General features: G+C 55.7%; 1 protein-coding gene across 1 annotated transcript in view; it reads right to left on the reverse strand.

Moving 5' to 3' along the window:
• Positions 1 to 8,747: 8,747 nt before the first annotated feature.
• Positions 8,748 to 24,367, reverse strand: part of LZTS1 (leucine zipper tumor suppressor 1) — a 49,151-nt gene continuing 33,531 nt past the window's right edge. The window contains exons 2-4 of the mRNA XM_036450498.2: positions 14,258 to 14,733; positions 12,455 to 13,255; positions 8,748 to 9,769 (exon numbers count right to left, since the gene is read on the reverse strand). Of these exons, the coding sequence (XP_036306391.1) occupies positions 9,098 to 9,769; positions 12,455 to 13,255; positions 14,258 to 14,602 (1,818 nt within the window). The 5' untranslated portion in view covers positions 14,603 to 14,733 and the 3' untranslated portion in view covers positions 8,748 to 9,097. The remainder of the gene's footprint in view (positions 9,770 to 12,454; positions 13,256 to 14,257; positions 14,734 to 24,367) is intronic.

Raw genomic sequence — 24,367 nt, forward strand, 5'->3', positions numbered from 1 at the left:
GGCCTGGTTCGCTGGGGCCCTTGTCCATACAGATGGTCCTGAGGCCTGAGAGGGTGGTCCTCGCCCTCCGGTTTGATCGTGGGCAAAGCTGGAGCCAGAGAAGACCAAGCTCAGACTGGCGTTTTCAGGGGCTGGAGGAAGAGGGGCCCTGGAGGGCGGGGGCCGCTCTGATGGGCGGTGGAGGGGAAAAGCTAAGTGACCTTGGACCAGCTGACACTGGCCACTCACCACTGCTCCCTGGCTGTGCCTGTGCCCAGCTCCCCGCCTGGAGCCCCGCAATTTCCCCGACCCCTTCTCCTCTGGATTGGGAAATGTTTCAGAACCCTATTCACTTTTTGGGGGTCATCTCTCCTGGGATATTCATACTTCTGAACGCTCGCCCCAAAGACACGCCTTTCTAGCATGAAATTTCAGGATTCTGGGATGGGAAGGGCTGTGCTGAGGGCGGGGGTCGGGGCTCCCTTTATCTGTGGGCAGGTGGGCAAGAAGAGCTCGGACCCAACTCTGTGGCCTGCCTGGGACAGGGCACTGGGCTATAGCCAGGGTGGAAGGAGAGGCAGCCTGGTGTCTGCATGATGGCCTCATGGCCAGGGACCTAGGCTAAGGTGACCAGACATCCTGCTTTTGGTGGGACAGTCCTGATTTTTAACAATTTGTCCCGCGTCCTGCGGCAATTTAAAAAAGTCAAGATTTTTGGCTTCCCGAGTCACAGCATCTTCCCGTGTGAAATGCAGGACCCTATGGGGGTAGGTGCACGTGCAGGTTTGGGAAGCCATGCAGCCCAGCCAGTGCCCCCAATTTCTCTTCCCTGGGCCTGGCCGGCACCCCTACCCCCCTGGCCTGCTCTGCTGCACCCCAGCTTCCTGCATGGAAAAACCAGCCGAGCAAAGGGAGCGTGGCTTTGCACTAAGGTGACCAGACATCCCGCTTTTGGGGTAACCTTACTTTGCACCCACAGGCTGTGAGCACAGGGCCCAAGAAGGCATCACTGGTGATGGGTCTTGGCAGGCAAATCCTCCTGTGACTTCTGGGGTAAGGATTCCATTTGCCTCACCTGTCACTGACCATAAATGCTGTCATGAGCCACTTACTGTTCAATTAGCCCTAATGGAGGCAGTGGGGGCGGGGAGCAGGAGGGAGAAGGGAGGGGGAAATCTGGGCCTGTGTGTGCACATGTGTGGTTGTGAGTGTGTGCTGAGAGGCAGGGCTGAGTGGGGGAGGGGCCCTGTGTGAGGAGGGGCTGCCTTTGAGAGCGGAGCTCCCTTTGGCTGGGGTTTTGGTGGGTCACAAGCTAGCTCAGGCCCAGGCCTGTTCCGCACCCCCCCTTGCAAATTCCTCTTTGTTCCTCTCTTCCCCAGCTGCGCCCTCTTCCCCCAGGGCTTTCCCTGCGAGCCAGCCTTCTGGAGTTGAGACAGGGCAGCAGCGCTGGGGGAGACAGCTGATCAGAATCAGTCAGCTGTACCCCCGGGGCTCCAGCTTCTCTGGGGCCTCGGGAGCCTGGCTGCCGCTGTACGTAGTTCATCACAGATGGAAGCCGTGGCATTGCGTTCACAAACAATAATCAGCTTGGTGAACGAGTTATGATGGTAATAATAGTAGCCACACCAGCTTGGTTTATTGGGCATTAACTCATTTGATCCTCCAAACAACCTTCTGTGCCTGCACAACCGCAGCACAGGGTTAAGGAACTTGTCCAAGGTCAAGGGGCAGCTGTGGTGCAGCCAGCGCAGAATCCGCAGATGGAGCATGTGACCTCTGGCCGCCCTGCTTTCCATGCAGGCACCTGGGCCTCCCATCCGGGCACCTGGGCCTCTTATGCAGGCACCTGGGCTTCCCATATGGGCACCTGGGCCTCTTATGCAGGCACCTGGGCTTCCCATATGGGCACCTGGGCCTCCCATCTGGGCACCTGGGCCTCAGGTGGAATGGGACGGGGCAGTAGAGGGGGTTTTCTCACAAAGGTCACGACCGACAAGAAGACTGTCTTGGTGTTACTGAGCCCATATGGATGGTAGAGGTGACATTTCAGTGAATAGACTTTGATCAGTGGTTAGGATCAGGTTTGCCGGGCTAGGTGTTGGAACCATAAACTGGAGAGGCTTGAAGCCCACTGAGAGCATTCAGAGGTCAGCGGGGAGCCCCCGAAGGGTGTGAGCAGAGGAGGGCGTGGTGGGAGCAGCACGGGGGGTATAGCCGCCTCTGTGTGCCGGTGTGTTTGATGGACCAGCGCTGGGCACAGGAACCGGCAGGGTCAGCAGGGTCATCACGGTGACTGGGTCTGCCATGCTCTAGCTGTGTGACCTTGGGGAAGTCCTTTCCGGTCTCTCTGTAGCACAGCTGTCAGTGAGGTGGGTGGAATGAGATGTCCTGGGCATTCTGTGGTTATGAAACTGAAGTATGGTAGCGACCATACTTAGGTAAAAACTGCTGTTTGAATTTTAACCCTGCTATTCTGGCTGCTGCACTCATTTACTTGTTTAAACAATAGGGTAGTTGTCTCAGCTTCCAGATTGAGACCTGGAAGCTAAGGCAATTTTCCTGTGCCTGTGGACCAGAACCACAGGAGATTGAGTCCCATTGATTCAGTAGCTCCAGGAGTTGAAATTGCAGATAACCTTTAGAGATTAACTGCTCAGCTCTGCTTCTGTACTATCTGCTTTCGCAAGATAGGTCCACCTTCCAACATCCAGCAAGATGTGGCTGGGAACGACCCTGTGGGCTGTTCCCAGCCTTTAGAATTTAGAACAAAATTTTTTTTTTTTTGGTGGTTTAGACCTTTAAAAGGACTGCCTACACCTGAAACAGCATGGTCGTGAGTGTGGCCCCCTGCGTGTGGCGCTCTTGGGGCTGTCCTGGCCAGTTCAATAAATCATTGCCTGCTTTTTTAAATCAATTAGCAGCCCCCGGTGGTCTTATTTTTTACTCCAGGGTTCAACCCCATAACAAAACAAACTCAGCCGGGCCAGTGGATGCAGGAAGGAGAGAGGAGGGAGGTGAGGGCTTTAAGAACTAGACACCACAGGACCTAGGCTCTGATTGAAAAGAGAGGATCAAGGAAAAGCAGGGCCCAGGTCGGTTCCCACTGCAAGACCAGACTGGGACTGGAGAATAAAGCAGTCCTGGGGACGGTTCCAGTTATGCAGTGAGCTGGATACAAGCAGGCCCTCCCGCCACAACCAACAGACGTTTAAAAATATGTGTAGGTGGATACATTAATTGAGCATTTCTAAGCAAGTTACATGGAAACTTTAGCATCCACACAAGGATCATGCCATTTCACCAAGTGCTGGTTTTCACTTGCACACGTGGAAGAGTGATGCCTAGTGCACCAGGCTCGCCCATGGCCTTCACGGGAAGTGATGGGCTGAGCTGTTTCGTGGGAGAGGAAGCGGGGCTCCAGGCTGCTCGGGGCTGCGGAGACACCCAGGTGTGGCAACGAGAGATGCTGCGCTAGAGGACAGCGGGGAGCCTGCCAGGAAGCTGTCTACTGAGGCCCAGAGAAGGGAAGATTTCCCAGAGAACCGGGGGGTGAAGGGGGAGGAGGAAGGAGTGGGGAGAGGCCCCAGTTAGGAAAGGACAGTGGAAGGAGGGGAGCTCCCCTTTCCGTGTAGCAATTCCCCCTCCCTCTGCCTTCCAGCCCAGCACCGTCTGTGCACAGACCACGGTGCCCCTGTCGCCCTGGCAGCGCTCAGGGTCACCGGGATGGAGGGAGGCGCCCCCGCTTTATCTGTCACCCCCACCGCGTGAGGCCTGCGAGGGGAAAGGGCCTCAGCTGCTTGCATCCACCCTGCATCTCTCGTATCTGGATCAGAGAGTGGCGCCCAGTGGGACCCGGTAAATATTTGCTGAGTGAACGAGGGGATGGAGGGATGTTGGATGTGGCGCCTGTGACGCACGGCTTGCGCAGGGATCCAGGAGCGGTGTGGCCTTCCTCCCGGCACTCGGGAAGCACCAGCTGCAGAGGCTGCATGGTGTCCGTGGCCCCTGCCTCCCTCCGCACAAGCTCAGTGGCATGTGCACCCCGTCCCTGGCCCCATGAGCACGCCTGTGACAGCGCTGGGCGGGCCATGCTGAGGCTCCCTCTGCTTGCTCTGGTCTCTCTCTCTCCCCCCCCCTCCCTTGTCTCATATTTGCCTTTTGTTCCCCCCTCCCCCCAAATAATAAGCAGGTTTGGAAGCTCAAGGAAGGCTTGTGTCTCCAGAGGAAGTGGGAGTGGGGAAAGCCATTACTTCCCTCGTTGCTGCCAGCTCCTGCGGCTGGAAGTCACTTCCCGGCCTGTCCCCCTCTGAGCCCTCTTCTTCCTTGCCCTTTGCCCTTCAGAGGGAGAGAAGCTTGCTGGCGTGGCCTGTCAGGGGCCTGGCTGCCGAGAGGGGTTAGTTATTTACTAAGCCACATGATTACCCCCCACCCCTCCCCATCGAGGGCGTAAGGGCACTGCCATTTGATGTGTGCTGGGCGCTGAGGCCGGGGCTCTGAAAGGGCAGAAGCGGGAGAGGTCTGTGTTCCTCAGGACTGGCTGGGCCCTGGGCCCTGGCTCGGCTGCACTTAGCTGGGGCCCAGCGGGGACAACAGGGCCTCCTGCCTCAGGGGGTCTCTCTAGTGGACTTGGGGGGCTTCTTACAAGGCAGCTCAGGGCCCCCAAGAGTATAACAGTGGAAGGTGCAAGTGAGTCCCAGACATGCCTGAGCTCCAGGGGAGGGGGCTACCCGGGAGTGAACAGTGGGAGACATAGCCCAGGGGTGTCACCCATGCAACAGCCTAGCAGCCTTGGGCCACATCAAGGAGGAAGACTGGACAGGGTCACCCCAGGCCCGACAGGACCCCTGTGCCTGGGAATTTGACCGATGAGGGATCTAATTCTGGCTTGGTCATTGCCCTTCCTCGGGCTGGAGGCTCACAGCAGCCCGGCCTTCCTCCCTCTGCAACGTGCTCCTGGCACCTGTGTGGGCGGGAAGGGCCCTGGATGGTGTGAATGCCGGACCTGGGATGAGTTTCTTTTCTTTTTTTCTTTTTAAAAATATATATTTTATTGAGTTTTTACAGAGAGGAAGAGAGAGGGATAGAGAGCCAGAAACATCGACGAGAGAGAAACATAGATCAGCTGCCTCTTGCACAACCTCTACTGGGGATGTGCCCCCAACCACAGTACATGCCCTTGACCGGAAACGAACCTGGGACCTTTCAGTGTGCAGGCCAACATTCTAGCCACTGAGCCAAACCTGTTTTAGCTCTTTTCTTTTTAAAATATATTTTTATTGATTTTTTTTTTACAAAGCGGAAAGGAGTGGGATAGAGAGTCAGAAACATCGATCAGCTGCCTCCTGCACCCCCTTCCACTGGAGATGTGCCCATAACCAAGGTATGTGCCCTTGACTGGAATTGAACCTGGGACCCCTCAGTCCACAGGCTGACACTCTATCTACTGAGCCAAACCGGTTTTGGTTGGGATGAGTTTCTTATTTCTCCCTCCTCCACTCATGTCCCACCCTTGCCCCTAACCCCTCCTGCCTGCCACCTTCCCCAGACATTCTGATCAGCCCCCTGCAGAGGCACTGTCTCCCGTCTACCCTCACCCGGTCCACAGGCTGCCTCGTGTGCCTAGTTCCCTCTTTCCAGGGCACCTGCCACCTGAGTGGATCCCCGTTGAGCCTGGGACCTGAGCCCAGGGAAGTAGGTGACCCTGGTCCAGGTAAATAAGGCGGACAGACAGCAGGAGGCTGGCCAGATGGCCATGGCAGTGCCTGCACCTTCCCAGCTGGGAGGCCCAGGGCAGTGGCAAGAGCAGCCACTCTGGGCTCCTGCCGAAGTGGCCATGTGCATCAGACCAAGGGGCTGGCTGACGCGGTGAGTGTCTGGGGGCGTGAGGCCTGGGAGGCCTCAGATGGGGCTGGGGGAGGGGCTCTTTCGGAGGGGACCCTCCTCGTTGACAGAGGAACATGCTTCTTGGTCACCATTTCCCTGCTCGGGGTCAGCCCAGGGCCCATTCATAGGTTAGGCACAGGGTTGGTGAGTGGCAGGGTCCCACCGGCCAATACCGACCTCATAAGGCCTCCTCCCACCTTCCCCAGTAGGAAGGGCGGCACCTCTGTTTCCAATGGAGGGGCCCCAAGAACCGGCCAGACCACAGCCTGGGAAGGAGGGTGGCTGGCGTGGACAAAAGTGGCCATGGAAGACAGGAGAAATGGCATTCTTTATTCATAAATAAAAACATAAAATCACCAGAAATAGTTTACATGGCCAAAAGGGGCATCAAAAATAAAATAAAAAGAAGCTGTCAAAAGCAAAGCAAACAAAACAAGAAGCAACCGAGAGAAAAATAACTGTGTACATATTCTTCCAAACGCTCCAAAGTCTGTCCAAAGGCAGCCCGGCTGGGGGTTCCGGCTCTGCCTGCAGACGCGGCACAGACGCTCCACACTGGAGTGCGTGGGGAGGGATGGGGGGGAGGTGGCTCCAGCTCAGAACTCGAGGTGCAGGGAACGCCCCTCCTGAAGCTGCTGCTCCATCAGCTCAGCCGGCCTCACCCTGGGCAGCCTGGCTAGGTGGGGCAAGGCCAGAGGCTCAGCAGTTGCCTCTCAGGGAGAGACGGCCCCCACTCCCCAGAGCTCAGTGTCCACAGTGGGCGCCTGCCTGTGAGTCTGGTCGTCCCATGTCCCCGAGGCAGAACCCCCTCCTTAGAGAGGGGGTGCGGGCTGCTGTACTCTCTGCAGACAGCTGGAGCATTTTTAGGCCAGGCACTCAGGGGCGCAAGCCAGCCAGCCAGCAGGAGTGCTCAGGCTGCCTGCCCCGAGGTGCAGTCGTCCAACCTCCCCAGTCCCTGCCAGCCTCTGCTGCCCAGAGCCCCGTCTGGAGAGGCTGGGTCTGGCGGGCACGGTCCAGGAGGAGTGAGGCCTGGAGAGGCTGAGTCTGGCGGGCATCCAGGAGGAGTAAGGAGTTTCCACAGGGTGGGAGGGGAAGAAAGCCACACGGTGTGAGGTTGCTATGTTACAAGTCACTGATGCACCTGGTGCCACCGTGGGCCATCCTGGGGCCTTGGGCCGGTGGCGGCCCAGGGTGGGATCCAAGGGTTGGCTGAGGGCAGGGCTGTGGGGTGCAGGGTACAGTCATACCCTGGTTAGCACCCACCTCTTCTTGGGTGAGGCACTGCTCTTTGGGAGGGGCGTCGGGGTGTCTCCGGCCTGGGGAGGGGCCAGCAGCCCTGTTCTCTGGCCTGTGGGCAGTCTCACCAGGAGGAAGGACTCAAGGCCCGGCTGGTGGGAATGGAAGGGGGATGGGCTCAGCAGGAGGAACGGGACATCTTTGACTTGGGGCTCTGCACAAGGCCCAGGGGAGGGGGCTCTTGGCCTGTGGATTCCAGGTGCAAGTCTGGCTTATGACTAAGGGCCATGGCTTCAAATTCCGGAAGAGCTCCTCCATCGTGTGAAGGCAGCAAGACAGGCACAGCGTCACCCGGGGGTGGAAAGGCAGAGCAACCCCCGGGGATGGTGGCCCTGCCCTCATCCCCGACTTGGACTCGGGGAAGAAATGTGGTGGGTCCTGGAGGGGCCGGGGCAGGAAGAGGAGCAGCTTCATTCCCACCAGGAGCCTGTAGCCAAAGGTCAGAGGTCGGGAGGCAGAGGGGATTGGTGTGGAACTGCCAAGTGCCCCAGGGAGGCCCCCCCACCGCCCCTCCCGCCACAGGCAGGCATGAGGTGCGGGCACCCAGCAAGGGCTGGCTGTCCTAGGAACAGCAGCTGGGGCTAGAGTCAAAAATAGAACATGGAACAGCCTGGCTGCCTGCTCGATATGGCTTCCTTCTAAAAAGACAAGGAAGAAAGAAAAAGAAAAAAGAAAAAAAAAAAAAAATCCTGAAACAAGCAACTGAGCAGCTCTACCTTTTCTGTCCTCCCCAGCGCTGCACATCCTGAGAAAGGAGACCCGCTTCCCCCGATGCCGGCCCAGCTCCCAGCAGCTGCAGCCTCTGGCTTCTTGACAGTCCGGCTTGTGGGGCTCGGGGTGGAGGGAGGCCCGCGGTGGCCCTGGGACATGCACAGGCTGTGTCTGTGCCTCTCCCTCTCCCTGCCTGCACTCTAGGGACCCCTCCTGACCAGGAAGGACTCTTGCCTGAACTGTCCCTGGAGCTGTGAGGGGAGGAGGCATGCCGCCGTCCAGGTCATCCTGACCATCTTAGCGGATACAGGTTATTCTGGATCCAGCAAGGGCTGGGCTCTTGGGAAGAAAACAAGGCCAACATGGCCGCTGGCCAACTGAGCCAGGTGGGGAAGCCGTGCTTCCAGACCCGACCAGGCACTATCCGAGGGACAGCTGGAAAGCACACCCACTTGTGTCCCCGTGCCTGCAACCTTCCCTTCCCAGCACCTACCCAGGTCTCTATGGCTTTAAGAAAAGTGGTCACTGAGATGAGAGGCCACCAGCTGCCCAGAGGCCGCTCACCTTGTTGGCAGGCCCAGCAGGGTCGGGTCAGACTACTGAGCGTCTCCCTCTGCCCCTGGGTCCTCGCTGTCCAGCTCTCCCCTCCTCTCTGTGGCTTGCCGGCTTTGGGACCACAGCGCTGATGTGGCTAAGCCAGCTTCTCAGCACCCCACCCCAACGCCTGCACCTCCTCAGCCAGAGGAACTCAGGTTATGACTGGGTCAGATTACAAGGATTCCAGACACAAATGGCTTCATTCTATTCCCAAGGCATCCCAGTGTGTCAGGGGAGAAAGACGGTGGGAAGAGGGGGGGAGGGGGTTTGCTGGCCTCCACGGCAGCCACAACCATCCCTGGGGAAGGGTATCTCTAAGTACTTGAATAAAAGCCAAGGTGTAGGGAGACCTTGATCAAATGATGGAGACGCCTGGCCCATCTCTCGGGAAGGCTAGAGAGCTGGTGGGTGGCAGAATGGTGAGCACTGCGCCATGGGAATGAGGAGGAGGGACCATGGGGCAGTTCCTTCTCTGCCCTCTGCTTCCCTCCCTGGGAGGATCCCAGGTCTGTGCCCAGGCTTCTCAGAGGCTCTGCTAGTGAGCAGGGAGGAGGGGGGGGGAGCCCCCTGGACAGGCCCTGCACCCTGCCTCCCCATGCCGGCCCCGGCTCTCCCCCTCCCAGGAGGCTCCTCAGATCTCGGTGGCTATGATGTCCTCATAGGGGATATCAGCCCCTTCCAGGTCGATCTCCAGCGGCTCCCCCGCACCGTCTCTGTGGGCCAGCTGCTGCAGGGCCTTCTCCAGGCGCTGGTTCCGCTGGTACATGGCCAGGTAGCTCTGCTGCAGCTGCTTCTGGTACTGGATCACCTTCTCTTTCTCTTCCTTCCACACCAGCCGCTCGTGCTGGAAGCCTGAGGACATCTGGTCGTGGCCTTGCCGCTCCTCCTTGAGCTCAGCCCGCAGCCGCTCCAGCTCCCGCTGCAGGGCGGGGATGTCCTCGGAGAAGGTGGGCCCCGGCCCGGCCCCGTGCACCGGCCCCCGGGGCGTGCAGTCCCGCTGCAGGGCGGCCTGCGCCCGCAGGTCCTGCAGCTCCTGCTCCAGCAGGTTCACCTTCTCCCGCAGGAGCTCCGACTCGTTCTTCTTGCGCTGCAGCTCGTTCTCGCAGACCTCCAGCTCCAGGCCCTTGGTGTGCAGCGCGCTCTCCAGATCCCGCGTCTTCAGCTCCACGCCCTCCAGCTTGCCCCGCGTGTCCTTCAGCTGAGCCTTCAGGCTGAGGATCTCGCTGGCCTTGGCGTTGACCTCCATCTGGGACTCCTTCAGCTGCTGCTTCAGGAGGGAGATCTCGCCCGACTTCTGGCACACCTGCCGAGGGCCAGGCCGGGGTGGGAGAGAGGAGAGAGGGGGAGGTGAGAGGCCGTGGCCAGGGCGGGCGAGGGCTCTGCTGCCTCACAAAAGGAAGCTGTCCTGAGGGCTCCCAGACAAGGTGGTCTGAGTGACCATGAAGGCCCCGCCCCTCCTTGAAGCTCAGTAGCCTGGCTCGTTCTGTCCACATCCCTCCTTCACCCTGCCGGCCCCGGCTCTCCCTCTCCCAGGAGGCTTCTCAGATCTCGGTGGCTATGATGTCCTCATAGGGGATGTCAAAATCTCAGTCTATACCCACGCCTATAGTCACGTGCAATCGATGACCAGGGGTTTAACCTGCCCACTGCTGGCATCTCCATCATTCACATTTAATTAATGTCAGTGGTATCGATTCCCATGTCTGCCACATCTCCATCACCATGTTTATGCACATACACCCTGACCTCACCCCTGCACACACCCGGCTCCCCTGTCCTCCCTCCTGGGGTGAAGATCACATTCATGCATTCGCCCCACGATGAGGGCCACGCCTGGCTCAGAGACAGCCCGATTCTGAGCTACCAAATGGTGGGCGACTGTGTTCTGCCGGCCCCCATGCCTCCACCATTTCTGTTCCTGTTCCCCAACGAATTTGGCCAAGATCCACAAACAACACCCAAGGCACTGGAGCAGACTGGTGTGTTTCTGGGTCTGGGCCATTCAGGGCCGTGAGCGGCTCAGAAGAAGGCCAGGGCCCGTCTGGGTGTGTGTCCCAGAGTGCCTCCTGCTGCCCTGGGAAGGCTGGTGGGATGATCCTGGGGCCCGGGTCTCTAACAGGAGGGATTCTGGGAACAAGGCTGGAAGCCACCTTGACATGTCTCACTTTTCCTCGGGATCCTTGAACTAACTTGGAAGCACTGACTGGGACCAAGAATGCCTCTCCAGGGCCAAGCCTGTATCTGTTTACGGAGGGAGCAGCAGGAGTGATGGCTGAGGCACGGGCCTGGCTTGGGATCCTGACTTGACCCTTAGGACCTGAGCAACCCCTAGCATAGTGGCTGTATGGTATAGTGATTAGATATTTGAACTCTGGGGCCATGCTGTCAGGATCAAGTCCTGGCTCTGATATTTATTAGGCGGTGGCCATGGGCGAGCCATTTCACTGGCTACTCTCTATCAGAACCTCTCTGTGCCTCAGTCTCCATAATTCAAAAAACTGAGGATTAGGAACAGTACCTCCCCCATAGGGTAAGGAGTAGATGAGAGAACCTAGGGCCTGGCATTTAATAAACACTCTACACGTTATTATCATGAATGGTTGAATATATTTATCTATAATAATAAAAGCATAATATGCTAATTAGACCAGACAGCCGAACGTCCTTCCGGACGACCTTCTGGACGAAGCCGGGGCTGTGATGGCCGAGGCAAGGCGCTGTGGATGCCAGGGCTGAGCCCCTTGCACGAATTTCCTGCATTGGGCCTCTAGTATAAATGTTTAATTGAATTTATTTAACTTATTGTTTTACTATATAGCCTGACTGGACAACCTGGGAGCAAGGTTTGCAGCCATGTCCAAGGACAAGGAGGGATGCCCAATGCCAGCACTAGCTTACATTCCTGAGACGCCCCAGGGGTCCCCAGGGCTGGCTGAGAAACGGTAGCTGCGGGAGGGTGTGCTGTGCCCACGTGGACATGGAGGAAGGCACTGCTCTCATGGCTCCCATTCCTTCCGCCCCAGAAAACCTGCAAACAGGAAGTGGTGGTGCCCTCCTCCCCTGCCCCGTCCCCCATCCATCTCTCCCACAGAAGGGATCTTTCCCTCTACGACTACGGGCAACACTTCATTCTGACTGCCAGGATCAGCACACACAGCTCTAAAGCAAACAGATGTTTGTGCTGCTAGGGTAGTGGTGCCGGTCCAACCAGACCCAGCGGCCCTTCAGTCCCTTTCCACACAGAGTTTGGGGGCGGGGCGGGGGGGAGGGGAGAGAGTGTGTGTGTGTCACAGAACTGCTATGCACACACTCCCGCCTGTCCCAGCACACCTCCCGGGGCCACCCGGGGAGAAAGGCTGCCCGCAGGCAGCAGGATGGGGTCTGAGCTGGTTCTCCAGCAGCCAGATGCAGAGGCCTCATCACCAGGGTGTCTGAGTGCGTGCGTGTGCCTGCGTGAGCCCTTGTCTTCCTGTCCTGTTTCCATCTCAGACACGTGACAGAACCCCCACTGATACTTCTGTGTGGGGGGGGCGATCCGTTCTGTCACTGAGACCTGCCACACATGGTGGCATTCTCACCAGTGGGTGGGGACCCTCCCCTCAAAAGCAACACATCCTATGCTCTCGTGGCTCTCGGACCGGCATGAATTCAGGTATGGCCGTGCTTCCACTGAGCCTCCTGTAAGCAGAGGAAGCGAGCTGGCCCGCAGATACCCGCTGGGCCTTGCTTCCTATGGTTACAGCATCCTGGTCAGTGACTTGGTCAATAAATTCAATTCTAGGGGCCACAAGGCTCTGAGAAGGGAACAGAGTGGGAAGCGCAGACCACCTGCATCCCTCATATGGGAGTCCCTCGCTGGGGTCAGGAAGCTGGCCCTTTAGCGCAGCGTGCTGGGCAGTTTGTGTCCACACACCGCTGGCCTGTAGGACCTGGAGGAGGGGACGGGAGGGGCTGGGCACCAGGCAGGGCAAGCCCTCCCCTGCCTTACCTCCCACTGCGTCTCCTCCAGCGCGGGGCCGAAGCTGGTCTTCTCCTTCTCGTAGGTCCGCAGCTTGCTCTCCAGCAGGTCCTGCTCCTTCATGAGGCTCTCGAGCTCCTGGCGGAGCTGCCGCTTCTCCTGCTGGAGCTGGAGCACCTGCAGGTGCAGCACCTGCTGGGCGCGCGGGCCCTTCTGCGAGGCCTTCAGCCGGCCGCCGCCCCTGGGCTCGGGGCCCTCCGGCTCCTCGGGGTAGCGCCACGGCCGCTCCTCGTAGGTCGGGCCGGAGGCCAGCTCCTTCTCCTCGAAGCTGCGCCGCAGCTTCTGCAGCTCGCCCTCCCGCTCCAGCAGCTTCTGCTCCAGCTCCTGGATGGCGCACTCGTCCGTGGAGATGGGCGAGCGCACGCACGAGGGGCCCCTGTCCGCCTTGCCCGGGTGGGCCAGCTTGCTGCCGCCGTCGGAGAAGGACAGCGCCTTCAGGCTCATCATGTTGCTGTCCTGGAGGAGGATGCCCTGCGTGATGTTGTGGGCCGAGCCCCCGAAACGGCTGGCGGGCCCCACGGCCGGGACCAGCGGGTCCAGCTGGTAGCTGCTGCTGGTGCTGTGCGTGGGCAGGCTGGACATGGAGTTGCGGCCGGAGTCGGACAGAGCCCCCGAGCACTGGCCGGGCCTCAGCTCCTGATCCTTGGGCTTGTCCGGGGGGGCGGGGTGCAGCTGGTGGCCGGTGCCCTCGGGGGAGGCGTGCAGGACCGCTCCTGATCGTGGCAGCACCGGCTTGAAGGCCGTGGGCCGCCCCGCACCCTTCTCTGAGGCCTGGGGAGAAAAAGAACCACGTGACCTTGGGTCTCCCTGTCCACCCAGCCACGTGGCACCCTTCTTAGTCACAGCCCTAGGCGACCTCGCCTGGGGCTCTGAGGCTGCCGAATGTGCTGAATCTCTCAAGGAGGAGCCACTCTGTGCCATGAGCTGCCACCTGCCACCAGCTCCTCCCAGCCTCCCTAGAGGAACGGCTCCGACGGCTCTGTGTGGTGCCGGCAGGGGCCCGGGGCTGGGTGGGCATGGTCTCCCTGCAGAAGTCCCTGCTCACCTTACCGCCCTTCCAGCAGACACCACCTTGGCCTCCTCAAAGAGTTTGTGAGGAGAACTTGACATAAACCCTTTTCTTAAAATCGTCATTTTCATGGGTAGAGCATTTGCAGTCTACCATCCCTTTACGCGGAAAAGGGTTCCATGCAGACACATGGGGCCACTTCCTAGTGGATCTAAGTCCACGTAACACTGGGGCTGAAGTAGGAACGTGGGAACGTGGTTTCTGGCACCCACCCGTGGGCCCCATGAGAGCTTAATCTGGAATGAGGACCGGCTTTCTGGAGTCTGTAGGACTCTTCTGCCCTCATTGCTGCTAAAGATGATGGCAAGGAACTCACAGCCAGCTCCTGGCCCGGCTCGAGACGAGCTGCCACACCACCCAGCCGCACATGAGGATCTGCTCGCACAAGAGAAACTGCCAGCTCTCCAGGCCGACTCTCCATCTGCTCCTCCGGGAGACCAGGGCTCCCTCTCCTTCCCATGCGCTTGAAAATGCAGCTGGTGGTCTTACGTTGACCACCAGTTACACCCGGGAGCTCAGCAAGCCCTTCACTTCCCCTGCGCTTGGCTGAATGGCTCACCTAAGACTGACCAACCTTTGGTCTCTGGTGAGCATTTCGGAGGTCTGAATGTTTAGGTCACCGCCACTGTGCTCTCCACCCTACCATGTTGCTCTCACCTGCCATTCCTACCTACCCGCCCTTACCAGAGAGACCCCCGACTTACCATTTCTAGCTGATTGGAGAAGGGCATGAGCTTGGGTGGGGTAGACGGGCCGAAGTCCACCCCAGCCTGGCCCCCCAGGTCCCCGCTGGACAGAGCAGTGTAGTCGGGGTGGTGGGCGCCCCGGGCCTTCTGGCTGACCTTAATGTAGAAGAAGTCTTCACTCTTGCCCATTTTGGAGCTGGACTTGCCGTGCCCCGAGTCCTGGGAGAAGCCGAACCGGAGCAGCCCGTCCGAGTAGCGGTTGAGCTTCTTGAGGTGCGAGGACTTGCGCAGCTTGTACTGCGAGGCGCGGCAGTGCTTGCTGTGGAAGCCGTGGCCGGAGATGAGGCTGCTGACGCTGCCCATGGCGACGCGGGGCGGGGGACGGGCGGGGTAGCGCGGGCACCTGGAGGGGCTGCGGCAGCGAGGGGCAGTCCTGGCTCCGGGAGGGGGCTGCGGTCATAGCAAAGGCCTCCAGGGCCTGGGAGAGCACGGATCTGGAAGAGACACAGGGCAGCAGTCAGCAGGGCTGGCCGGGCAGTCCTGGTGGGACGGGAAGAGGAGTCCTCGCTGCTGGCTCTGGTGGTGGAGACTCGCGTGCAGTCCTGTCCCTACGCTCTCCTTTGGTCCTTTGTCCCCAGATTCATCAGTGTTCCCTGAGGGCCCTGCTTCTGGAGTGGGGAGACAGGGCGGAGACTAAGACACTTTACTGTCCCTGTGCCCGGGGGCACGTGTTCAGGGTGGTATGGATGGGCCATGGACAGGGTGCACCATCTCAAGTGACAGAGGTGCTAGGGGATAAAGCAGAGCACCTGGGACGGAATTCGGGGGGCTATTTATACAGGGAGCACCAGGTAACAATGGCCTCTCTGCTGGGGGTATCATTTAAAAAGACCCCCCAAATGCGGGAGCGAGCTGCATGAGAATGTGGGGGGGAAAGAAGCAGCTCAGAAGCAGCCTGCGTGCAGGCCAAGTCCCCGCGGTGCAGCGTGCCAGGCGACGTGACCAGCGAGGGGGCCAGTCAGCTGGAAGCCGGTCAGCAGCAGGGAGGGGAGGGGAAGCCAGAGGCTAGCGGGCCCGGGCTGCACAGAGCCTGGGGCCCCAGGGCTTCGGCTGTTACTCTGTGGCTTTCAGCAGCAACACCATGATCTGCCTGAGGCTATGGAGGGGCCTGGGTGGACATGGTGGGCTGATTATGCTAGGCCAGTGGCTCGGCAAACTGCGGCTCTCGAGCCATATGAGGCTCTTTGGCCCCTTGAGTTTTTAGCAAAGGCCAGCTTAGGAGTACCCTAATCAAGTTAAAAACAATGTCCTACCTAAATAGTTTAAGTTTAAAAAATTTGGCTCTCAAAAGAAATTTTAATCGTTGCACTGTTGATATTTGGCTCTGTTGACTAATGAGTTTGCTGACCACTGTGCTAGGCAAGAGATACCATGGCTGGGATGGGGGTAGCTTTGGATTACAGGTTAGATTTAAGTTTCAGCTGCTAGGATTTGCTACCGGATCAATGCAGGGAGAAGAGAAAGAGAGGAAGGGGCCTATTCAAGTAACTAGAATAAGTATGTTGCCGTTTATTGAGATATAAAGACCACAGAGGAGCCAGTTTAGGATGAAGCAGGGGTGGAAACGTCGGGAAGATGGTAAGGCCTGCTGGAGAGTAGGCAGCAGGGCGGGCTGGAGCTGCAGATTTCTGTGTGAACTGGAACCCTCTCCAATGAGGCCTTTCCTCCCACCACTCCAACAAACCGCTCTTGCTGAGGCCACCAGTGACCCCATGGCCAAATCCGCCTGCCAGTTCTCAGCCATCATCTCACTTCAGCAGTCCTGGCTCCATCCTCTTCCCCAGAAGACTTCTTTCCATGGCTGCCTCTCTTTCCTCTCTTTCTTTTGCTCCCTGCATTGCTCCTGTAGCAAATTCTAGCAGCTGAAACTTAAATCTAAAGTGTAATCCAAAGCTACCACCTGTTCCAGCCATGGTATCGCTTGCCTAGCACAGTGGTCGGAGAGAAGCCAGCTCTGAGAGCAGAGGAGGCCGCGGAGGAAGCGGAGGCAGGAAGAGAGAGAAGTCTGAGGATCTGCTCGGGGTGGTAGGAGGTGAGGAGTCTGAGGAAGAGAAGCTAAGGAGCTCCCAGCTGATGCGGGAGGCCTAAGGGAGCTACGGAAAGAAGTCTTCTGGGGAAGAGGATGGAGCCAGGACTACTGGAGTGAGATGATGGCTGAGGACTGGCGGGCGGATTTGGCCATGGGGTCACTGGTGGCCTCAGCAAGAGCGGTTTTGGTGGAGTGGCGGGAGGAAAGGCCTCATTGGAGAGGGTTCCAGAGAGAATGAGGCAGGGAATAATTACACCCTTGAATGTTGAGCAGCAGTGATGGAAGTTTTGGATTTCCAGGTATGAGCCCTGCCTGTTACGACATGTGAGGCAAACTCTCTAACATCTTCAACCTTCAGTTTCATATACTAATGCTAAGACACACAACTTTTTTTTTTTAGTAATAGGAAGGCATCTTATAATAAATGCTGAATACAATAATAATGACCTTGCCCCTCATTGGACTAAGGAATGAATACATTGGGATGTCAATGCCAACACACGCTGATCCAATTAAGAAAGACAGAGCTACACGCTTAATAAAATGGGAAGTCAGACGCACCCTGTTCTCTTTATCCTGCTCTAAAGGATACTGTTAACCCAGAAGGGAAAAAAGATGCCCAGGCAGGTCATGGAGAGGTGTGTGCGCACAGCGGGAGGAACCAGAAGACTCCTCAACTCTGCATGTGAAGGCTTGGATTCAACTGAGCATTGCTATCCTGAAGAATCAAGGGGTTATGCATGACTAAATGTGTTCTATGTTCCATTAATAAAAACAGCACAGCAAAACAAATTAATGGTCTCTTAGAATCTCAGAACAATAGCCATACCTACTCTAGAGGTTCGTCATGAGGCGTGTGTGAGATACCACCGTAAGCTAAAGGGTATGTATAGGCATTCAATAAATGGTGGGCATTTTCATTGGTATCTATTATTATGTTATTACCATGGTTCCCTCCAGAATTCATCAACCTTGTTATCTTCAATGCCCCCCATTTCCAGAACAAGTTATCGCTTTTCTACATGCGACTTTCTTTCCCTGACAAGCTACCTATGAGTATGGAGTTCCTCTGTTCGCTTAACAGGTGACAATGACTAATTATATTTCTCATCCCCCAGGTCACCCATCTCTTGCTTAGCTGAGACCTTCAGGTCCTTTGAGGCAAAGATTCTTCTGTTTTCCATATGTAGGAAAGCCAGTGTTGGCCAAAAGACTCCCCTGCACTCTGCACAGTATAGCCCTTGGGCAACTGGTGACTTACTTTTGCCCATCCAGGTGCACATTTCTGAGCATCTATAGGGGCAGTGTTGTGGAGATACGGCAGATCTGGATTTGAAAATCAACTCCTCTGAGGTTTCTTTGCTTACAAAATAAAAATAATCACTCCTTCCGAGGCAGCATGCGGATGAAGCAAACCGACAGCAGTCAAGGGCAATGCTCGCACATGGTAGGCGCGCTGCAGATGTGCAATCAATGCAAGGATGAGACGGGAGTGTTGCCCTCGAGAAGTGTAGACGAGTTAGATTACAACTAGTGTCAGGCTCCATGGACCTGTTTGCATTCTTCTGCTCCACTGCCAGCTCCTCTCACTTGCACCTTCAGACAGACTCCAAACTTGTCTTTCCCCAGTCTGTTCATCTTAAGCATCAGAAGAAGCACAACCGTCACACACCCTGTGAAACCCTTCAAGGCTTCCCACTGCCCTTGGAGAAAAGCAGACTCCTCATCAAACCCCGCAAGCCCATGGCAGGCCTTGGTTTTGCTCCAATCACACCTCACCCCATTCTTCCCCTGCTCATAACTACGGTTACAGTCCTCGACTTTTTCTATTGGTTGAACATAGCAAGCCTTTCTCCACCAATGACCTTTTGCCCCTGCGGTTGCCTTTGCAGACAAGTCTGTCCCCTTAGCTCTTTACACAGAAGATCCTCTCATCCATTAGTTCTCAACCCAAATATCACCTCTGAAAAGTAGTTTTCTCTGGTTGCCCTGGAAAAATCCATCTCCCCCATTACTCCAACCTATTCACTCTTTGGTAACACTTGCTTTAACCTGTAATAATAATCTTTTTAAATGTGTGTGTTGTGATGTGTCCAACAGAATATAAGCTCCATGAAAGCAAAGACTTTGCATTTATAGCTCCTGGTACAAAAATGAGGAATATGACGCACAGACTCAGAGAGGTCGGCATGGCCCTTGTTATTTGGTGACCAGCGAACCTGGGGGAACCTCGACCCAAGTTCATGAATCCACGCTACAGACACTGCTGAGGATTTTAGGTGAGGCTCAGGGATGTTAAGGTCAGTCCTGGATAGTAAAGTGAGTTTCCAGGTAGGGAAGAGAAAGCCTGGAGTCCAACTCAAGATCGTCACTTCTAGCCATGGCTTCATTCCCTTTTGGGTGGATGACAACAAGGTTCTGAGTACAGGTGAGCCCCTTTGCTTCCTGAGCAGCAGCCTGGATGCCTTGTGAAGCACAAGCACTGCCCTAGGCTCAAGGGCAGTGGTTCTCAACCTTTTTAATACCGCAACCCTTCAATACAGTTTCTCATGTTGTAGTGACCCCCAACCATAATATTATTTTTGTTGCTACTTCATAACTGTAATTTTGCTACTGTTCTGAATGGTAATGTAAATATCTGTGTTTTCCTATGGTCTTCGACGACCCTGCTAGCGGTTCTCAACCTGCCTCAAAGGACCTGAAAGTCTCAGCTAAGACCATCGGAAAACAAATATTTACATTACGATTCATTAACAGTAGCAAAATTACAGTTATGAAGTAGCAACAAAAATAATTTTATGGTTGGGGTCACCACCACATGAGGAGCTGTATTAAAGGGTTGCAGTATTAAAAAGGTTGAGAACCACTGCCCTAGGGTAGGGGTGTCGAACTCAATCAGAGAAGGGGCCAAAATCTAAAATCCAGCCTAAATCGCAGGCCGAATGGTTTACTGAACAGTCATAAACTGTCATTGTGATGGAAACGCAGCAGAGTGCAGTGATGACAGCGCGGTGCGGGCCACATTGCAAGGCCTGGCCGGACAGATTTGGCCCGAGGGCCTTGTGTTTGACACATGTGCCCTAGGGGATGGAGAGGAAAAGTCCAATGATGCGGGGAGCAAATGAGAGGAGGGGGTGAAGGATGGTGCCTCTGGCCTCCGAGTGCATCCTTAGCCCCTGATCCCTGCCCTCCCTCCACTGCCCAGGTCATGACACACAGAGGAGCTTTGAAGTTTGAGATTATCCCCAGATCCACTTGGAGCTAAACTAATTACCTTTAAATGCCTGGGCTCGTTCTGTTTTTAACTTGGAGAGAACTTCAGAGAAAACTTGGCTGTGGTCCAACCCTAGTTTTCCCACCCGCCCAGCCCCGCAGGATTGTGTCTCTGTGCTCAGGGGGAAGGGCACGTTTTTATTTCTGGGAACCGAGCCCCACTGGCCAGGAGTACATACTCAGGGTGGAGATGAGCACACAGATCTTGGCGCTCAAGCAGGAGAGAAGGAAGAGGGGAGGGCTGGGGAGGGAAAAGGAAGGAACCATGGAACTCACACTGATCATGTTGGAGCAACCTTGTTCTGCATGACTTCCTACTGACTTCAGAGAAGGAATCCAGCAAGAATAAGATTTCAGGTCTTAAGGCAAGAGAGAACAGCCAGTGGAAAAGGATCTCCTCCCCCCATGCCATACTCAGAATCTGACCACAGACAACTCAGAAGACTTCCCCCAGACTCAGTGCCTACCCACCTCTCCCTCCTCCAAATGACTAAGGCTTTTACACAAAGACAGACAATAACCTGGATCCTGGGGCACCCCCAGCTTTGGCTGCTTCTACTCCCACCACAGCTGCCTTCCCTGACTCCATTCTGCACCCTCCTTCCCTTCCTGAAACATGGACATAGAGGCATGGAGGTGAAGAGGGGCCTGTCTAGACTCGGGTGAGAAATAATGCTACACACCCTCCCAACCCAAACCACAGGGAGGAGCAGTTCTGGCCTACTCACATCAATCCAAACTTCAGGCCCCGGGAGGGGGAGGCTCCATACCTGCCCTCTCCTCTCCCTTGGGCCTGGAGAGGTCACCACCAGATCAGGATGCTCAGCCTCCTTACCTCACTCCTTCTCATCCCCCATATTGCCCTTCCTGCTCCATTTTCTATCCCTTCTCCACCCTCCTCATCTATTCTCTCCCCGCACCCTCCCAGGGAACGGTCCTGGCAGGAAGGTCAACCAGACACCACAGCCACGCTGCAGGGCATCTCCTATTCCTGCCAAGGAGGTGCCACCGCCCAGTGCACACCCACAGGGACTCACAGAGCTCGGGGAGGCTGTGCCAGTTCCGATGTGTAGCTTCCTCCAGCACCCAGGCCGAGCTATGCTGCCCACTCCCGACCCCACTGGCGGGGTGTGTTCCAGTAACTGCCGTGCCTTGTCACCTGCAGGCTAAGCCTGGATGATAGAGCTATATATATGGGGTTCATTCAATCATTTACTTGATGAATATTTATTCAGCAACTGACAAGGACCAAGTATGCAAAATGCAGGGGGAGGGGGAAAGGAGAACAGTAAGCACATAGAATGAAAAACAAAAGCCACAGAGATAGGGAGGAACGGGTGTGCACGCGCATTCACTGCTTCCCTGGCAGTGCCCTGCGAAGGCACTCAGGAACAGGCAGCCTGGTGACATTTCTGACAGAACGGTCCCTCGGGGAGAACAGCAATGCGAAGGCCTGAGGTACAGTGGTGGTTCTCAAGGTGTGTGTGTGTGTGTGTGTGTGTGTGTGTGTGTGAGAGACTTGGCAGGTTTGGAGACAGTCATGACTGCTATGACTGGGACCTAGGGACATGGCGACAGCACAGCCCCTATCTAGTCCATGTGACAAAAACAGCCCCTTATGACAAAGAATGATCTGACCCAAACTGTCACTAGCACTGAGGGCGAGAAGTCTGGTTTTAGAGGAACAGAAAGAAAAATGTTACAACCTCAGTCCGGCCATCGACTGGGTGTGACTTACAGCAAGTGCCTCGAGGGCTCCGTGGGTTTCCTCACTTGTGAAGTGGAGGCAACCACGCCTGCTTTGCCACAGGACATCTTTCTTGACAACGGGTGGTCACCGGTACCAGGTCAGCACCAACAAGGAAGCCCGATGTGAGGTGAAGCAAACTTTATTTACTGCAAGCACCTTAAGGGTGATGGCTTATGGCTGAGAACACATCAACCCTACTATAGAGTATGGCCCTGGGGCCAGGTCCCTCTTCCACCAGGAAGTTCCGCTCTGCTCACAGATCTACTCACAGATGCACCCCGGGACCTTCTCCAGTGTTCCAGTTCCAGCAGGGAAAACGCAGTCTCCCATCGGGGAAAGCGCATTCTCCTAGCCAATGAGGAGCTGGCCTATATAGACAGACATTCCCATCCCTGGCCCCTGATTGGCCAGAACAAAGCCGCTCTGATTGGTCAGAGCTGCACAGCTCTGATTGGATGCAGAAAGCCTCAGTCCTATTGGTTGAAGTAGGACTCCAGGAGCTCCTTTATAAGGGCTGGCTCACAGAGCAGCAACACAGGCCAGGCCAGTAGTTTTGCAGTCCAAAGGTGGACAGAGGCTTCTCCCCAAATGAGAGGCCCCTGTGCAGAAATGGCTGGTAGGCTGTTTTTTGTTGTTGTTGTTGTGTGTGTGTGTGTGTGTGTGTTTGTGTTTAATTTGAGCACATTTAGCCACCAGGAGCATTTCTTAGCAGTTGTCTTTTCCTTTTTTAAATTCAGGGTTCACAGTCTGAACATGAAGGGAAGTTAGAGCTTAGCACGTATTTGGAGAAATCACCAGTGCTGGTTATTGTTGGTGTTGTTTTTCATTACTCTCCAGGCCAGTTCGCTGAGATATTCAATTATACAAGAGATGGCTTATTGCAGGAGCGCCCTGCACTCCCAGATCAACCTGGCTGGCCTCAGTGGTCTGAGGACTGCGGCTTCCCATAATGCTCCTGTACCAGGAGACACAGATGAGGGGCCAGGTGTAACCTCCCTTTACTACACTGGGCCCAAGTATGAGCGGCTGGGTTCAGCTCAGTTCTCTGGGTCCTCTGGAGAATGAGTGGGAGCTGCTGACCCCCTCCTCACCAGTGCCTCCCCTCCAAGATTTGCTTATGGCTTCTCAGGCTTCTCAGGGTTCCTTGACCCGGAATGCCCCTCGACTGACCCACGTTAAGCAGATTAACATATCCTGTGCTGGGGGATCAAATGTGAGCTTGGGGCTTTGAGGAGGGACAAATAACTTGGTCTTAGATTCTTGTCTTAACTAATGAGTCCCTGCTTTCCTTGGACTGGGGAGGTGGGAGCAAGGAGAGGAAGTGAAACGAAGGATACTTATCACCTCAGTGCAGCCTGCCCCTCCCAAACTCAGAAGCCAAGGCCTCGCAGCCCCCCTTCCCAGGACTGGGACAGATCTTCAGACCTACTTCAAAGAGGGTCATAAAATGAAAGGGGGTGGGGGGGAGCAGGCAGGCAGAGGGGCTGCCACCTGGACCATGATGAGCAAGATTCTGGGTGGACACCTCATCAATGCTTGCCTGGGTCGCGACATGTCGCTATTTGAGCTTTCTTCTCCTATTTAACTTTAGTTGACTATTAAAATACCAGAACACTACAAAAATAACCTGGGTCGCTCATGCAGAATTGGCAACTGTTAAAATGTCGTCATATTTGTTTCAGAAATAAAACGTCTATGTTGCAATCCCCATCCCCTATTCCTTCCTCTCCCCAATACTCTCTCCCAAAGGTGGAGGTTTTTATCATGAATTTTCTGGGTACATTTTTTATATTAAACATACAAGACTATTCTGTATTGCCCTGTTTTCCTCTTTTTTTTTTTAAAGTGGTATCAAGTTGTATCATTCTGCAACCTCGGGTGTTTTATTTAACCTTTTGCATTTGGGCCCCACTTACGCTGCGTAGTCATCCTGACATATTTTGTTGACCATTCCCTACTCAGGTGCTTCCATTTTGTTGCTAAAACCCTCTTACATATGATTACTTCCCCAGATGTGTAGGGTTTTGGTAAGATTTACTTTCTTTGAGTCTTGGAAAACACCTAGTTTTTAAAGCCCCTCCCCTTTCCATTGAAACTCGCAAGAAGAGGTGGTATCTGAAATCCATATTGGCCAGTATATCAAAGGAGGCAACAAGAGTGGGGCCAGAGCCCAAATCCCACTTCCCCATTTTACTCCAGGGTGGAGGAGGCATGTCATTGTCATTGTTATTAAGAAGAGGGTGCCATTGGCAGAGCAGAGGTAGGGGAGGAAAGAGTCTTGGCCAGAGACACTGTCCTGCTGCAGGTGACAAGGGACCTTCCAGCTCTGAGGCAGCCTGGATACGGATCAAAACTCCAAAAAGCTGAAGCTGTGCAGGATCTTAGAGATACTGTACCCCAAGTCCTTCACGACTCACAGAGGCCAGGAGCAGGGAATTCTGGACAGCCTTCAGACCTAAAAATATAAAAAATTCTGGACTTGAGACCAGCATCCTTTCCATTTTACCAACAAGACAGGACTTCCATTTTCCAGACCCAGCAAGGGAGGGAGTGAGCAGCTAGCTCCCTGTATGAGTGGGCCAAATGTGTAAGGGAGAGTGTGTGTGCACACGCATGCATGCAAGGCTGCCTGATACAGATGGGATTCTATCCTGTGAGCTCTCAGTTCTTGGCACGGTTTCAATAAGAGATGATTCCCCTGGGGGTTGGTGCCTGGGAAGGCAGAGGAAGCAGCTTCAGGCAAGCTCTGCTTGGGCCCAGCCGTGAGGAAAGAGGGAGCTGACCTGTCTCTAGCAATGGCTGATGGTTGCTGGGCCGGGCCCAGAGCTCTGCCTGCAGCTGTCTCCCTGACTCGGGGGGCATCACAGTCCAGGACAATTCCTATCATAGCCTGGGAAGCCACGCCTTTGCTTTCTCAGTTCAGTTCTTTCTGTGGAACCTGGATGACACACATTCATTCCCGTTGTCCTTCAGGGTAGACCACGTGTCAGATACCACCTAGGGTGCCTCAAGAGGA

This window comes from Pipistrellus kuhlii, unplaced genomic scaffold (assembly GCF_014108245.1).
Source record: "Pipistrellus kuhlii isolate mPipKuh1 unplaced genomic scaffold, mPipKuh1.p scaffold_m20_p_21, whole genome shotgun sequence".
In the NCBI taxonomy this organism is placed as follows: Eukaryota; Metazoa; Chordata; class Mammalia; order Chiroptera; family Vespertilionidae; genus Pipistrellus; species Pipistrellus kuhlii.